Source organism: Ictidomys tridecemlineatus, chromosome 4, assembly GCF_052094955.1.
Source record: "Ictidomys tridecemlineatus isolate mIctTri1 chromosome 4, mIctTri1.hap1, whole genome shotgun sequence".
NCBI classification, from domain to species: Eukaryota; Metazoa; Chordata; class Mammalia; order Rodentia; family Sciuridae; genus Ictidomys; species Ictidomys tridecemlineatus.
The window spans coordinates 87,601,810-87,618,761 of NC_135480.1; the positions used below are offsets into that span (position 1 = coordinate 87,601,810).

At 38.6% G+C, this 16,952-nt stretch overlaps 1 protein-coding gene and 1 pseudogene across 1 annotated transcript; both read right to left on the reverse strand.

Annotated features, from left to right (window-relative positions):
• Positions 1–2,430: 2,430 nt before the first annotated feature.
• LOC101965938 (stromelysin-2) lies at positions 2,431–11,749 on the reverse strand. Its single transcript, XM_005329119.3, has 10 exons — positions 11,623–11,749; positions 10,752–10,996; positions 10,510–10,658; positions 9,955–10,080; positions 7,943–8,107; positions 7,638–7,782; positions 6,416–6,549; positions 4,871–5,030; positions 4,071–4,174; positions 2,431–2,745 (listed from the first exon to the last, which is right to left on the reverse strand). The coding sequence occupies exons 1-10, from the start codon at positions 11,725–11,727 to the stop codon at positions 2,645–2,647; spliced, it is 1,434 nt and encodes a 477-aa protein (XP_005329176.2). The 5' UTR covers positions 11,728–11,749; the 3' UTR covers positions 2,431–2,644.
• A 3,776-nt stretch (positions 11,750–15,525) lies between these two features.
• Positions 15,526–16,519, reverse strand: LOC101965647 (growth arrest-specific protein 7 pseudogene; annotated as a pseudogene).
• Positions 16,520–16,952: the final 433 nt, after the last annotated feature.

Sequence of the window (16,952 nt, forward strand, 5' to 3'; positions counted from 1 at the left end):
ATTACACTTTGTTTTTTATTTTTCTGTTTTCCCCAAGAAAAAGTCTCTTGTGGTATCAGAGGAAAGGAAAGGGATTGGGGTGGGGTGACAGGATGAGAGGAGGAACACGAAAGGGGAGGGACATCAGGAGGTTGAACGAATTATTCTGTGCATGTATGAATGTGCCATGAATCCCACCTGTATATATTCCTGTATATACATGACTGGAAGACCAGGGGAGGAGAGGGTGCATGGGGAGGAGGAGAAGGGCAAAGAAGGAGAAGGTACTAAAGACTGAAATGGAATAATGTATATTTCATGCATGATTACATCAAAACCCACTATCATGTATGGTTATAATGCACTAATGGAAAAAAATCATAGAAAAAGAAAGAAAGAAAATGTCCTTGTGATCATGATTAGTGCTATCTAGGAACTTTCTGATTCTCCTCCCAGGTGTGTGAAAGGATATCATTTCCCCATCCTTGGCATTAGATTAGGCAATGTAATTTTCTTAGGCCAGTGAAATGTGAACAGAATAATGTCTGTTATCTCCACATACAGCTTTAGGAGTTGGTGTGAGAAGTATCAGTAACTCCCTGCGCCACAGTGAAGGGCAGAGCTCAAGGTGGTGGTCTTTCACTAGCCTGGATCTTGAAGTGAGGGTGACTTAAAGACCCAAGCAGAACACCATGATGCACTTTCAGTGGAAAGACACTGACAATTGGGGATTGCCACAGCACAGCCTGACCTCAACTTAGTGACCCTTGATTTTGTAACAATCAGTCCTGAACCATATTCTTTTATCTCTGCAGTATCCCATATAACTTTATCTATTCCCAGGACTTGTGTGAAGCCACCAAACTGCCAGTTATATTTACTTTTTTTGAGCTTCAGATTCCCTTATCTATTGCCTTTTAATGCCTTTACTTGGTTATCTTACAGAAATTATAAATCTAACAATGACATGATTCCTCCTGACTCTTAACTTTCTCCCACAAAATTATTTCTCTTCAGGTCTTCCCCTAACTCTGTTGAAACCACTGCCATCCAAGAAATTGTTCAAGCCAGAAGTTTAAGGAGTATTCTTAGCAACTTATTTTTTCCTTATAACTGTTTATCTAATCCACCATTAAATCTGAATAATGATAAAATATAACTCAGATCCAGTAATCTCTCTAAATCTTGCCTGAGATCCATCATCTGTAATAGGCTTTTAGCCTGAGTTTACTTTTCATCACTGCTTTCTTCCAATTCCCTCCAGCTAATCACTCAGAATATAAGATGGATTGTGTCACTTTGCATTAAAAATAGAATATATCTTTAATATGTCTGAAAGACTCCTGCTGATTTGATTCTGCTTACCTAACATCATCTTCCTTTCCAATACATCTCCCATCCAAGACTCTAATCGGGTATTTATCTTCATTCAGCTTCTTGAATCTGGCAAGATTTTTTTCACCACTAGGCCTCAACACTAATTTTTCATTTTCTTTTCTTAGAATGGTCTGTCTCCTTCTACTCATCCACCTTGCTAATTGAATTTTGATGCTTTTTTTTTCATTACTGCTCCAGAGAAACCTTTTCTAACCCAAAAAACTTTAACAGGTAACTCCTCCTTCAACATTATTCTCCCTTTACATTTTGTCATTTTAAAAATAATACTTATGTCATTTGTTGTTATATGTTAATGTGCATTCATTTATTTGATTTCTTTCTCCCACTAGCTAAAAAATCAATCAGGTTGGGTTAAATGTGTTTTTCTTACTATTCTATACCTCGATGTGTGATAGTGCCTGGTATTTAGGTGAATCAACGAAAGACTGAACAAGTTTCTATGTTGTAATTGGTGTGGTTTACGGCATATGACTTAGTGGTAACAAATCTGTCAGATGATTGGCATGTACACCCAAACTCTTATCATACAGGGTTTTCCAGACACATAATGGCAACAAGAGAATATTTTAATGAGAAGGTGAAGATGTTAAGAGAATTTTGGTCTCTAGGACAGCAGAGAATTTTGCTGAAGAAATATTTGGAATGAAACAGAGGTCGCTGAGCTCCAAACAAGTTGTTTCCCCACCTGTAAAAGTATAATGTGCACTAGATGATATACCAGAGTCTCAGGCTCCAGCATTCTAAAATGTCACTTCCTGAGATTGCCAAGAACCATTGTCATAGGACCACTATTGACCTGCTTCCTTTTTTTTAGATGTTTATGGCACATTTAAAACATCTGAGTTGGTGCAGAGAACAGGAGCTTTTTTTGTGATGTGCATGGAACCCACCCATAGAATGTAGGATCCTAACACACCTATTGGCAGAACATCTGTCAAATCTCAGTCCACAATATAGGTTTTGAACATGAATTACTCCAGAAAGCAAGGAACAGAATAAAAATTAAAATCTTTATTAAATAATAAATAAAATAACCACAAGATACACCTCTCACTTATTGCACATGAGCATTTCTCACTTCTGTGCAATGTAATTCAAGAGCAAGTGAAGAAATTCAGACAATGCTCCATGACCACAAAGATGTCTGCGAGGTTCATCTTTGGCCACAGCACATACAGGAATAATCAATCTTTCTAACTCACAATAAATTAGATGAGCAATTATTAAATTAATTCAAAAATTTCACATTGTCTTCTCCTGATCTTTCTTAACAACGTAGCCGGCTGTTACTCTTCAGTACATGTGTCACTGTCTTGGCATTCGGGTCAAACTCAAACTGTAATGATCCACTAAAGAAATAGAAAAACCCTGAAAACATAGATGAAGAAAATGATGAGACGCTCTTTAAATTAATTAGTTTCACAACCTGTATAACTTAAAATAAGAGTGAGCGATAATTGATGACATTTATTAAGAAGTTCTCTGTTCCCGGCATTATATTGCATGCTTTACATGTTTTATCTCATCCATCCTTGTTAAAAACCAAAAAACAAACTACAACAAAATGTAAGGTGTTATTACTGAGGACAAAACTGAAAATTAGGAAGGCATTGTATTTTTCCAAAGGTAATATCTCTAATGAAAGATTGAAGGATGATTCCCTCTCCTCTGTCTGACTCCAAAGCCAGTGCTTTAAACATTACATTATAGTATCTTTAAATGGGATTTTATGGTTTTTCAAAACTTTTATCTGCTCCTCTTTTTTCCCAACCTCTCTTCCCTCTGCTAGATCAGAAATCACAGAATGGGAGGCAATTGAATCCAAGAGAATCTGACTAATGGTAAAATGTGCCAGAGGCTCATTTTCCACTTTGTATACATTATGGTGAAGTTGTTTGAATAACAAGGTCATCAGCCTCATGAGCATTATGGCTGATTTTATATCAGTGTCAAGCCCTGATAGCTCCCTCCAAAATCTGAGCAAGCAAGTAAAAGTTTTGCTTCAGAGTAAGCAAGCACAAGTTTTGCTTTGCCCTCTACCCTTTATCGGGAGTCAAATTTTGTCTCTTTTGAGTAGATGGGAAGACAATTATTTATTTACAAAAAAACAATGTAAACAATTGCAGATTGCAACAGAAGTCCAGTAGAGGCCTCTTAAGGAAGGATAGGATTGAAGGGACAGCAGAATGAAATAGGGGAGAAAAATAATCAGTCATCAGTAAATCTGGCTCACATTTGGTGGTATATTTATACCAACATAGGAATCTGAAAGATACTGGTTTCAGTATAAGGATGTATCCTTTGATTTTGTATGCAGGCATGAAACAGAGATTAGAGGTTATTCAAGAAAAAACCAAATATAAAACCAATCTGTGCAAGTTGAAAAGTCAAAAATTTTAGGAGTAGAAAGAGAGCAAAAAGAGTAGAAGACTGAATGATTTAAAAATTGCTTTGATTCTTCTTTTTTTGTGATGTTTTAGCAACTTTATGTAGGTACCATTTACATAACATAAAATCTACCAATTTTAAGTGTACTGTTTACTAAGTGTTATACAAAGATTTGTACACAAATGTTCACAGTAGCATTTTCTATAAATGGGCAAAGAGTCAAAACAGTCCAAAATATACTTCATTTTGATGCCATAAAATGCCCCAAAGTACTCCCACTGGCAATAACACGAGAATCCTCTTACCAGATTCCTGTAGGACAGCATCAACCTTTGTCTCCACTCCTGGAAAATCATCAGCTATTCTTCTAGGGAAGCCTCTCTCCATGGACTGGCTCTTCTCATCAAATCTGCACCAAAGAAAAGAAATTCAGCTGACTGTTGCATAGAAGTCCCGTTACACAACAGTATGAAGTGATGTCAATGTTCTAGAGTAGAATTATAGATACTTCTCCACTTGTGCAAACATTTTGAAGGCTATCATAATGTCATTTCTGGGCTTATAAACTCATCATATGAAAGAATATTTTCTCCAGAAACAGGGTCTTGGTGCTACAGAGGTTTTATGTATGTATGTATGTATGTATAATGTATCTAAAGTCAATTTTCTAAGCTTGGACACATGGAACCCAAGTATCTACCTGCCACAAATTCATGAGGACTACATGTACATAAGATGCAAAGTGAATTAAATCATTTGGTTAAAAACAAACTTCTGGTCATCTATCACACACGGACCCTGGAGACCTTGGCTTTGTAGCTTGCAATACTTGGGTTTCACAAGGCAGTCACATGGTGACTGGTAATAGGGTGAGAAGTAAATGTGCCTTTGGACCTCAGTGGGCCTCTCCTGGTGTCTTTTGGTGTCTGAATATGTAGGTAGTGATTGCCATTTTCAAAGCTCTTTGCATCTGGAAAGTTGCAAAGACTAAACTTATCTTCCTCATAATCACAAAAATTGAAATTAGAGAAAGAGAGTGGGGTGCATGAGTATCCTTAAATAAAGAAAATAATTTCCTTCCAAAGTTCTTCCTATTGCACCTTACCTCCAATATTTGTCTTCTACAAAGAAGTATGTTTTCTTTTTTTCTTTATCATAAACAGCTGCATCTATTTTCCTTGTGGTTGGAGGAAATCCAAGAATGTGGATGACTTTTGGGTAACCTGCTTGTACCTCACTTCCTCTGACTGCCCAGAACTTATTTCCTGTTGAAAAACGTTACTGCATTAAGAGAAGGTCCTGGTTTTAATGCCAGCTACTAACCTGGGGTCTAGATGCTGGCATGTTGAATAAAAATTTCGTGAATGAGTGAATGAATGAACAAATAAATTAGTAAAGAACTCTGATTCAGTACTCAATTGCTGATGAATTTTTAATCAACATTTCTAACCTAGACCTCCCTCCCAAATGTTATATCAGTAGATCAGTTGCTTTTTGGACACTTCCTCTTAGGTAGTTCAAAATTGTCAAGTCTAATTTGTGTTTCTTCTGAATATTCTAGAAATCCACTCAAATTCAAGTGAATTGGGCCAATGGATTCCAATTAATCCCTCCACATTAATTTTATTATCCTAGCTCATCCTAAGCCTGAATTCCTTCCTCACAACAAATAAGTTATGAGCCAAGGGGAAAAAAATGGAAATAAAAAACTTAAAAGGAAACAAAGTGCCTTTTGATACCACATATCAAAATTTGTGGGATGAAGAATTAAAAAGAGGATACTTACAGGCATAAATGCTTATATTAGAAAAGAAAATAGGTTGCAGTCAAAAAGATAAGTCAAACTTTAGAAGTTATAAAAACAATAGTGGAATAAATTCAAAGAAAAAATAAAGGCATAATAAGGATAAAAATTAAACACATAGAAAATAAAAATGCATTAGAAGATCTACAAAGAACTTAATTCCCTGAGAAGACCAGTAGAATAATTGTGTCCTATGAGATTGATGAAGAAAAATAGATGTCAAAAAGAGTCAATATGAGAAACAAAAAAAAGATAACTTCAGCAATAATTTATTGCAACAAAATAATGTTCTGAAAACTTTGTATCAATTGATTTGAAAACAAGTTGGCAATTTCCTACAAAAACATGCTAATAAAACTAACTCAAAAAGTAATAGAAGCTCAAATAAAATGTTGTAAATAATACAGGGGAATTGCACCATAAATCTAGTCTAAATATAACAAAGTAGCCACTGAGCCTAGAAGTTCCACTGACCTATCTCTGCCCTCATATTACAGTATCTAACCTACTAGGAGCCTTGTATCCCAGAGCTATTCTCATCTTACTATCCTTTAGGAGCATCCTGACTATTCTTAGCCTTTGCTCTTTCATAAAAATCATGGAACCAATTTTTCAAATTCCATGAAAGATATTTTGACATTTGAATTGATAATGTTATTTATCTGTAGATAAATTGGCATTTTGAACTCATTGATTTTTTTTTCTGTCTATGGATATGAGATATCATCTATTTATTCAGCAAGCTTCATTGAATGTTTTAAAATAAAGCCTATGATGTTCTTTGTACACATCTTTAAAAATCATTGACACTAGGTCTTGAAGTAAAAATTCTTGTACAATACTTACCTTTAAAAATAAAAACAATGTCCTTGCTACTATCTTCATATGCAGCATCCAAGTCTGATGGAAGAGAGGGCCAAAATGCAGAAATCAAATGCAATTCAGGTTGAAAGCTCCAAGGGGATTTGCGCCATAAATATCTGCAATACATAAAAATGATTTACAATTGTATTTCTTCATTAAATAACAAATATGTAGAAATGGACATATAAGTAAAAGAAACATAGTTTTCTTTACTTTCAATCGGTGCTAATTAATCCTTTTGCAGAAGCCTAGATTGGATCTTACTTGTAGTAAGATTCTAGGATAATGAAATCTACTGCAAGTCTATTAACCAGTGCCAATATGATAATTTAGCTTGATTTCATTATAAATGTCTGTAGAATGTTGTGTATATTATTTACCCATTAATATTTTTTCAAAAATTATTATATACCTCTTTATACTTGTAATTTTATTTTTATTCATTTAAAAATTTTTGGTACTGGGGATTGAACTCAGGGGCACTTAACCACTGAGCCATGTCCCTAGCTCTTTCTTTTTAAAAAATTTTTATTTTGAGACAGCGTTTCACTAAGTTGCTTAGGGCCTTGCTAAATTGCTGAGGCTGGCTTTGAACTTGCGATCCTCCTGTCTCAGCCTCCCAGGTTGCTGGTATTACAAGCGTGCACCACCACACTTGGCCCTCTTTATGCTTGTATATGAATAGAACATCTTAGTAAAAAAATGAAGAAGATTGGTAGCAGTGGTTGCACATAGGAAGTAACTAGAGAACTATAAGTCAGAGATGGTGGGATTTTTCTTATACCCCTGTATCTTTGGGTACTATTTAAATATTATGCATAAGCCCATATTGCTTTTTCCAAAATTGGTTAATTGAAATAGTAGAACTTTAAAGATAAAGATACTGCTCTGCTTTTAAAGGCACACCAGTACTTTTTGAAGAAGTCCTATAACTTGTGATACTTTAAAGTAAACAAACAGGTAAACCCCCTGTCTTCATGGAGTATACATTCCAGTGACCAAGAATCATCTCTTGTAAGTCTGTAAAGAAATGACCTGGACAAATTCTTTGGAGATGTTAAAAATTCAATAAGAGCCAGATTTGAATGTTTTCAAATGTATAGGAAATTTTTCATTTAAAAATCTCAATCAAGTTTCTGTTTGTTTCCCTTTTCAGGCATTGTATAGCAAAAGGATAGAGAAAGATTCAGTTTTTCAGCCTGACCTGTCTTTAAAGAATAGGATTTCTCCCCTGAGGGTGCTGACTGCGTCAAAGGACAAAGCAGGATCGCACATGGCTGGTGTCCCAGGTTCTGGTGGGCTAGACTGGGTGGATACCACGGAGTTCTGAAAGGTTTCAGGGGCAGGTCCTGAAGGAAAGAGTTGGGGAAGCAAACGTGAGGGGACAGGTGATACATCTGTGGACTTAGATGCTTTGCCAACATCCTCAAGGTGCTGTGAGCTAAATCACCAATACTCATGTGGCATCGTCGCAAAGCTTCGATGCCTGTTTTGTCCAGCATCACTCACCATAGAGGGACTGAATGCCATCCACATCATCTTGAGAAAGGCGGAAGTGGTCCAGGTTCCGGTTGGGTTTGTAGACTGCATACATCAAGGCTTCAGGGTTGGCTGAGTGCAAGAGACCCAGGGAGTGGCCAAGTTCATGAGCAGCAACCAGGAATAAATTGATCCCTATTGGTAAAATCATAAATCTTCAGAGTCTAACATTGATTTATTCCATAAATATGCATTCAGAACACATGCCAGCTATACAGTTCATTCTTGTCTGTCCCTTGTTTATGGACAGGTTTGTTGATTGGTATGTTCCATACTTCATAGAGATGCATGTGTGTTTCAAGGTTGACAAGTCAATATATGGGAGAGTTTTCCACTATATCCCGCCTTAGTTCCTTTTTGGGGCAGGAAAACTAGGTCACTTTTCCTATACTAATAGTGATAAACATTATTTCCAAAAGATATTTCTTTCAAGACACCAAGATTGATAACATGTCATAAATAAATTTTCATTGTCTAAAAATAAAGTTAGTCATTTTTCAGATTTAGTAACATGTACCAGTTTCAGCCTTAGTTTAAGTTAATCACAGAGAATTTTATTTACATATTCCTTGAAGTATAAAACTAAGATATTTCCTTCAGGGATTTAGCTTGATTTGTTCTTCTTCCTCTTCATCATACTCAAATAATTTTTGATTGTCAAAAATCTTGCCAGTAATAGGTGCCATTGGATGTGCAAACTTTCCAGTTTAAAATAGAAACTTGACAACAAATCCCATTAGTATGTACAATTATAATGCCCCACTAAAATATGGAAGAAAAAAAAATAAAATATCTGAATCAAAAATTATCAGAATGAAAAACAATAGACACATTTACAATTGTGTTTGGACAGTTCTCTCAGCAAATAAATATAACAAATAGAAAATCAGAATACTTTGGACATGGAAAACACTAAAATAAATAACAGAAACATGCCCAATACCAGTTTTCTGTAGCGCAAACACAGCTGGATTCTACTTTACTTTAGATTATAAAAAGAGTTTAATTAATAGTACAAATGACTTCACCAAAGGCCTGAACAGTTATGCAGAAATGAATAATCATTCAAACTAGATCTTTTCATGTGGCACAAAGTTCAGATCTATCTACTCAGCAGAGATGCTCTTTGCACTTGCTTTAAAGATCTCACCCAATCTCAGAAATCGTAATTGTTTCAACCATCTGTTTCCAAATTTCGGAAGCCAAGTTAATTTTTGCCATCATGTTTAGATTTAGTAAAGTCTTTCAGAACCAACTTGGGGGAAAAAAATAGCTCCCAAGCTAGTAGCAGGATGTACTATGTAAACAGATGAACTAGAGATTTACTCACTCCTAGCACTTTCTCCAGATCTTTACTTTTAAAAGGAGGCAAATGAGAAGAAAGAAAGAAAAAAAACTCAATGGCACATTTTAGAGTCAGAACAGTCTCAATGGAATTCATTCCTCAGTAATCCTTCATAATTTAAGTGATGAAAAACAATTAAAAATGCCAGTCCTAAAACCGCCACAAGATCTCGAGTTATGGAAATAGATCAAATGGTGCTTATTGCATTATATATAGTGGGGGCAAAGAAGGAAATGCACACATTTTATAAAATTCTTCAGCTGGGTGCAGTGGTGCACCCTTGTAATCCCAGTGGCTCTGGAGTCTGAGACAGGAGGTTTTCGAGTTCAAAGCCAGCCTCAGCAATGGCGAGGTGCTAAGCAACTCAATGAGACCCTGTCTCTAAATAAAATTCAATTTTATTGGGCTGGGGATGTGGCTTAGTTGTAAAGTGCCCCTGAGTTCAATCCCCAGTACTCTATCCTCCCCACAAAATTTCTTCAATAATGATTAAATGAAGATAGGTACTTCTAGTTACTACTCAGTTAATAAGAAATCTCAGTTATCAGTCTCTTCCACTTACTGCTCACTCTGTACAAATTATTCTTAAGTAGCTCAACATTTTTTATGAAATTACCCTCAGGGACTTATGACCCACCTGATGCATCCTCCGTCCACTTTTCATCATCGTCAAAGTGAACATCTCCATAAAGTCCAGACCCAGGTGGATAGGCATGAGCCAAACTTTGTCCTGGTCCATCAAAAGGTTCAAAGTCTCCATGTGCTGGTGGAAAAAAAATTAATGTAAATATGAGTATTCAGATTTTTTAAAAATTCATTTTAGTAAGATAATACCAATGCAATGATCTGAATGTTAGTGTCTCCTCAAAATCCATATGTGAAACAATTTCTGCTATGAAAGTATTAAAAATGGGCCCTTTAGGAAGTAATTTGGTCTTGAGAGTTTAATGAATGGGATTAGTGTCCCGTACAAAAGAGGTTGGAGGAAGTCTCTTGGCCCCTTCTACCAAGTGGGAACACAGAATAGACCCTCATCAGACACATCATCTGCTGGCAACTTGATCTTGGCTTTCTCAGCCTCCAGAAGGCTAAACAATAAATTTCTGTTGTTTATAAATTACCCAACCAAATGTATTGTTTTTTTAGCCTGAACTGATCATAACACGAGATGAATGGTATTTTATTTCATTACCTCTAACTGCAAATGAGATCATTATGTCAGCCTCTCCTTCATGCATCCTGGAGAATGTGAGTGGAGTCACCTCCTCCCAGACTTTCAGAGCTTTCTCAATGGCAAAATCAACAGCATCTCTTGGCAAATCCGGGGTGTAATTCACGATTCTAGATGAGAAAATATGGAGAAAGTAATGTTTTCTCCTGTGATTCAGCCAATCAAATTTCAATAACATGTGAGGACCTCTTTGGACCCATTACCTGTAAGTAAGGTGGTTTTTCCCCCACTTTGGCATGCCAGGAAATGTACTGAAGTGACCAACGTCAGGGACTCCACATCTGGGCTTGTTGATCACTTCCAATGTGTTAGAGTCCAGCTTTCCTGTCACTTCCAGTCCAAGGGACTTCTGCATTTCCTGGATTTTGTTAACAACAGGACTACTGTCCTTTCTTCTAAAAACACGTTTCTCATATTTTGCAAGGTTGTAGTATTTTTCTAGGTATTGCTAGTGGAACAATAAATACAGTTCTTAAGTCATTCATGTCACTTTTTAGCCATTTACTTAAATTTCAAAAACATTTTCATTATTTCCCTTTTTATTGAAACAAAAGTAAGTATCCCATTTGATTTGATATTTCATTGAGATGCCTTATTTTATTATTTCATTGTAATTTAATTTCTAGCCAAGTGAGGAAATTGACATACTTGTGTAAATACTTTGAGTGAAATTAGACTTCCTAATTTTTTTCCACTTGACATTGCTAATGTAGACCTGGCTCAAGACTGAAGTGAGAGACATTCTTTCATCCACACACAGCAAATAATAAACAAAGTACTATTACCTGATATTATTTAAAGACCAAAATTAGCATGTTCTCCCTCCTCAATTATTTTAACATAGCCCCAAAGTTGCTACCACTAGTCTGTTCCCACTTCCTGTGCCTTTCTTTCCCTCTCTGTTAAAATGAAACCACTCTTCACCTGCAGCGCTTTGACATTTTCTGGTGCTAATTTTTTTTCCCAGCACAATAACTTCCAATCAAGTCATGCTGCTTTTGAAAGATCAAGCAGGCATATGTGTTTCTCTACGTGGGCTGGCCAGTAGCTACAGTGGATACCACCTTTAATTACCTGGACAAGATCCATGTTTGGGTCCTCTTCCTTCATTGCCCCATTCAGAGGATAAGCTGAGCAGACTGGCAGACACAGCAGCACAAGGAAGGATAGATGCTTCATCCTGACTGCCTTCACCTGAAGAAAGCTCCTACTGGCTTCTATCTCTACCTTTCAGTGGCTACCGTTTTATAGGGAAACAATGTTTAGATCACCAATAGCATGATTCATATTTGTGGTTTTTTTAATCTGAATGACACCAAAAATATTCACAAAAATTCAATGTGAGTATGATATAGCCTACATCAGTAATTTCCCTCCACAGAATAAACGTGAAAACATGACTAATTTCCAGGAAGTGGTTTCTGTGTTTGTAAAGAAGAAAAAGAACTGGGTGGATAATTCATGATTGTTTATTTTCTGGGAGATTGCTGACGAGCCTGATACAATCTCAAATATTTAGATATTTTAAAATCAGTGCAATTTCCTTAAAAAGGCTATATTTTAATCTCAAATATAAGCAGGCAAGGAATAAATAGATTGATGGGACGAAATTCCAAATACAACTGTGGCCTAAATGTGGGGCTTACTATCTAGGGAAATATAATGACAGATATCTCATTTCCAGAATCCTTGTTTTTAATGAGTATTACAGATTTTCAGAAGTATATGCTGGACCTGGAGTAGGAGGACTGTGAGAAGGAGCTGAGCATGAACAGGAGAACCTGTAGGGGAAGGAGGACACAAAGGAGAGAACTTTTGGTGTTCACTCATTCTCTATTCCAGAATGAATGATATGGACACAGTAATTGCTTAGTAAGACTTAATAAGTTGAGATATATTAAATTGCACATTTGACTAAAATGTTCCTTCTAGCTTCCTTCTTTTCTTAGCTTTTCAAATTATTTTTATCCTTTTTTCCTTCTCCCAAGTTACAAAGGAAGAGATGGATTGAAATTTGTTATAGAGAATGATTTCAAATCCTTCCTTTCCTTCACTCACCTTTACTCATGAATAGAATTTCCTTTTTTCTCTTTTCTTTTTTCCTCACACAAATACAGTGCTTTCCATGCAGTAATACAAACTCTGCAATAACTGGTCAAATTAACCTATTAATATAAAAGACCCTGAAAATTTTGTTGTATAGAATTACGTTTTCTCTCAGTAAAGATAAATTAGTTCTACCATCTCTGAAGTATGAAAATCCAAAGTAAAGGGACATTAAATTAATTAATGGGTAGGAAATGATCTTTTTAGTATCATCTACCACCTCCACCCTACCTGAGGCAGTCTGGAAAGGTTGGATGTCCAAATCCAGGAGACTACAAAAAAGACCTCCTGACCAGAGTTGGGGAGAAGCTTGGATATGCGCTGAGCCAGATGAGTCAACTTGTGGCTTAGTGTAGCCAGTTTGCTCCACAATGAGGTAGAATAGAATGGAATCAGCTCAAAAATCAGAGGGAAAGGACTTACAACCAGACCCAGACAAAGACAGATGGGCTGGAGCAAATATATCATTTCTTCAGGCAATTACTTTGCACCTAAAAAATGAGATGTAGATAACTTCATTTGAAGGATGGTTACGTATACTGGATGCTGGGGAGCAAATGTTCTTTCATTTCATTCCAAGTTCTTTCAGAGGCAAAGCTTATTGGTTGGACAAAGCCAGGATGGTGCACTTAGGCAGTGATTAGACAAGCTCTGAGATGCCTCATATTCAATAGAGTCATAACTTTATTAGTGTTGGCACATCCTATTAAGAGATCTTATGTAGTAGTGAGAGCTATAATTATGATTATAATTGTCAAAACATCAAACCACATACCTCACAGTAGTGATGTTGGTGTGTAAACTTATCCTGCATTAAGCCATAATATCTGGAAAAAATAGTGACTTTGGCAGGGGAGTCCTATTTGTCTTTAAGTAATTTATTACTTATTAAGTTTACTGGAGTATACATACTATCAGACAAGCAGGCCTTAATTGATCTTTAAGGAAAGGTGAAACTCCTAGGATGGAGTTTCTATTATGTACCAGTTTCTAAATGTGGTATGTTATTTCTACTCTTTAGAACCACCCAACAAGGTTGAAATTAGGATCAGAAAACTTGAATGATAAATTCAAGGTCTTCTAACTAATGAGTGGAAAGTGATTTCTCAGAACTGTCATCATAGAACTCGGCCACTACACTTTGTAGGTTTATCAAAGATCTCTTGGCTTGGACTTTGGTTCTTTCTCAACATCTTTCTCTTGGATTTGACCCTCTGATATTTTTCTCTTGCTCTTGACACTTATGCCTGAACTTGCCTTCAATTTCTTCATTAGTTGCTGTTCTGTTCACCTGAATGTCTTGCTAATCCAGCTACTTCTTTTTCTTTTCTGATTTGCTTTAGTATATTGAACATCTTTCTAAAATAAACTATGAGAAAGCCATTCTAATTCAATGGAAGAGATGCTGAAAGATTCAAGATTAACATCCATTATTAGCAATGTTAAATTGAGGGAAAGATCAGTGAATTGTGCTGGTAGAATTCTGCCCCCATGGGAGATGGAAGGTTCAAGCCGAAAGCCATCAATGGGAAAGGTGAAGAAAGATGGGCTCTCAGAGCAGGGGTTTCTGGCTAGAAGCTGTTCCTTGCTCACTGTGTCAATTTTTTCTCCAAGCCCCCTCAGGCTGATTCTTTAGGCTAAGATAGTGGAGATGGTGTTTGCTGTAGTCGAGAAACAAAGTGGCGGGCTGAACCCAGGGGTAGTGCTGAAAAGCTTCCCGAGTCACTCTTGGCTCAGGCTTCTCCAGGGAAGATGAACAGAGGAGCTGGTCCAGGTGGCAGGACGCACTGGGATAGCAAACAGAGAGAGAGAGTCTGCAATGCTCACACAAGGGACAGCAGTCCAATCCCTATCTTGCATAAGCAGATGGAGTCTGACAAAGACTTGCCTAACCTGTCTCGTGTGGGACGGACCTAGCCCTATTAAGCCCTTGGTGGGCAGCCTGGGAGAGTGGGGATTAGGGTAGCCCAGTGTTGGACAGAATACCATGGGAGACAGACCCCATGTGGTTTCTGGCTCATCTCCATCTCTCAAAGCTTTTGGACATGCACACAGCTAGAGGAAGTCTCACGGGCAGAGAACTTTGGAAAGCTCCTTCTAGTGAGCCTGGGCAGGGGTGGCAGGGTGGGGGTGGGGACTGCCTTGGGAAAGCAGCTGAGGAATGGAGGGATGGGGATTTTCCAGAGACTTCAGAGATGATGCCTGGTCTGATAGCCTAATGAGGTAGTTCCATCCTGACTTCTCTGGGCAGGGTTGGTCAGGGAAGACAGAAAACAGGCCTTCTCAAGACCCAGGGGGATGAAAAGTGGCCAAGAAAAGCCAGATTTGGGCTCCCAGAACCCAATGAGAAAAATAGAGAGAGGGCCGTAAAGGATTCTAGGTGCAGGCTGAGCTGACGGCGCCTTCTATCCAAGATTCTGATCCTGACATTGGCTTGGAGGCAGAGACAGCCCTTCCCTGATCTTCCAAAGCCCTGGAGATAAAGGGATCAGCTGGAGGATGGGCTTTGGGGCATCCCAGGGCACAAGTGTGTGACAGCCACCCCTATGGAACTCAGCAGGGACCACAAAGTTCCAGCCTCAGTTTGTTCTCAGAGCAACAAGCACAGCACAGGGTTTGAGGAGGACTTCAGTCTTGGAGAAATGGGCTGGGTTGCAGGTCTGTCTTCTTGGCCTGGGAATATTTTGGATTCCCCAGCTGGGCCATCCAGATCACCCTTCTGGAATTGCCAGCTCTCTCCTCTCTCCTCAGTGGACAGGAGAGTGGGTGGGAGGGCAGCTTCACGCAGAGGGAGGCACCACCCCCTCTCCACGGGACCCCCAGTCCCTCTCCTGGGCAGGAACCCCGGGGCTGCACAGGCATGTCTAGATCTCATGTCCACGGGGCAATGTTGCCCGTTTTGTGCTCTCTGACCCACAGCTCTCTGTCTTTGGCCGGGGGGGTCCACTTTTCGAAGCAGTTGGTCCACAGGCTCGACTGTGCTTTGGTTGAACATATCTGTCTCATGCCGCAGCTGTGTGTACTGACACAGATCTTGCCGGATCATCTCCACCCTCTCCACCTCCAGCCGCTCCAGCTCCAAAGTGGTGGTCACCATCTCTTCAAACCACCTGGACTGGGCCTGCTTGTAGAGGTCCACACAGCACATGAGGTCATCGCCAGCCTGTGTGGACTTTCTCCGTGCCTTCTTGATGTCCTCCTCTGTCTTGTTGCTCAGCTTGATCTCCAGCTGCTGGGTCTTCCTCTGCCGCTCTGTGAGGGCTTTCCCGGCCTTCTCCACCGACACATAGCGGCTGGCGAGCTGCTTGCGGAGGTCAGCAATATGGTGGTCACACTTTTTCAAGTCTTTCTTGAAGTTCTCACGAAAGTTCATTAGGGGCTTCTCTATCTCACTGTGAAGCTTGGCGGAGAACTTGAGATGAACCTCTGCTTCATCTGCCAGATTCTTCTTCACCTGGGCCCAGGCTTCTCCCAAGGAGCCTTCCTCCTGTGCAGCCAAGGAGTTCTGAGAGAGCTTAGCCAAGTTCTTTGCATATTCTTCTTTAACCTTTATCCTCTCTCGGACGAATTCAGACATTTCTTTCTGCATTTGTTTGCCCTTCATTTGCTTTTGGAGCAGCCGTTCGAACCCAGCCACTGTGCCATTGCCTTGGGGATCCTTCTTATCAGCCCAGAAGTAGTCACAGTAGCTCCACTCGGTTGGCTTTAGCAGTTGCTGTTCAGGCATGGTGTCTGGGTGAGGGAATGTCACACAATTTATTATCTTCTCTGTGGTGTCAACTTTATTTTCAAGATTATATATTTTGTCTTCAATGCCTGAGGTTCTACCTTCCAAATGGTCTTGTCTGTTGGTGATACTTTCCATTGAACTTTTAAGTTGGTTTAGTGATTCCTTCACTTCAAGGATTTCTTCTTTATTTATTTTCAGGACCCCTAATATATCTTTACAGAAGTGATCTTTCATCTCCTGAAGCGAATCTGTTATTTTACTGCTTAACTCCTGTGCCTGCTCTCTTATATAATTTTTAAAGTCATGGAACAGTTTTACTAAATACATCCTGAACTCCTTCTCTGACATTTCTTCGATGGATTCTCTTATGGGAGCAGCTTGGTTTGTTTGGAGCACTTTATTCCCTTGTTTTTTCATTTTGTTTGTGTGTCTTCCCATCTAGCTGTGTGGATCTGAGGCAGGATAGTTTCTACTCTGTCGATTTGAAGTGTCCCTGAAGGTTTCCAGAAACTCACAGATCCAGGCTCCGGTTTCTGCAGGCTCTGCCACACTGCAGGACCCAGAAGGC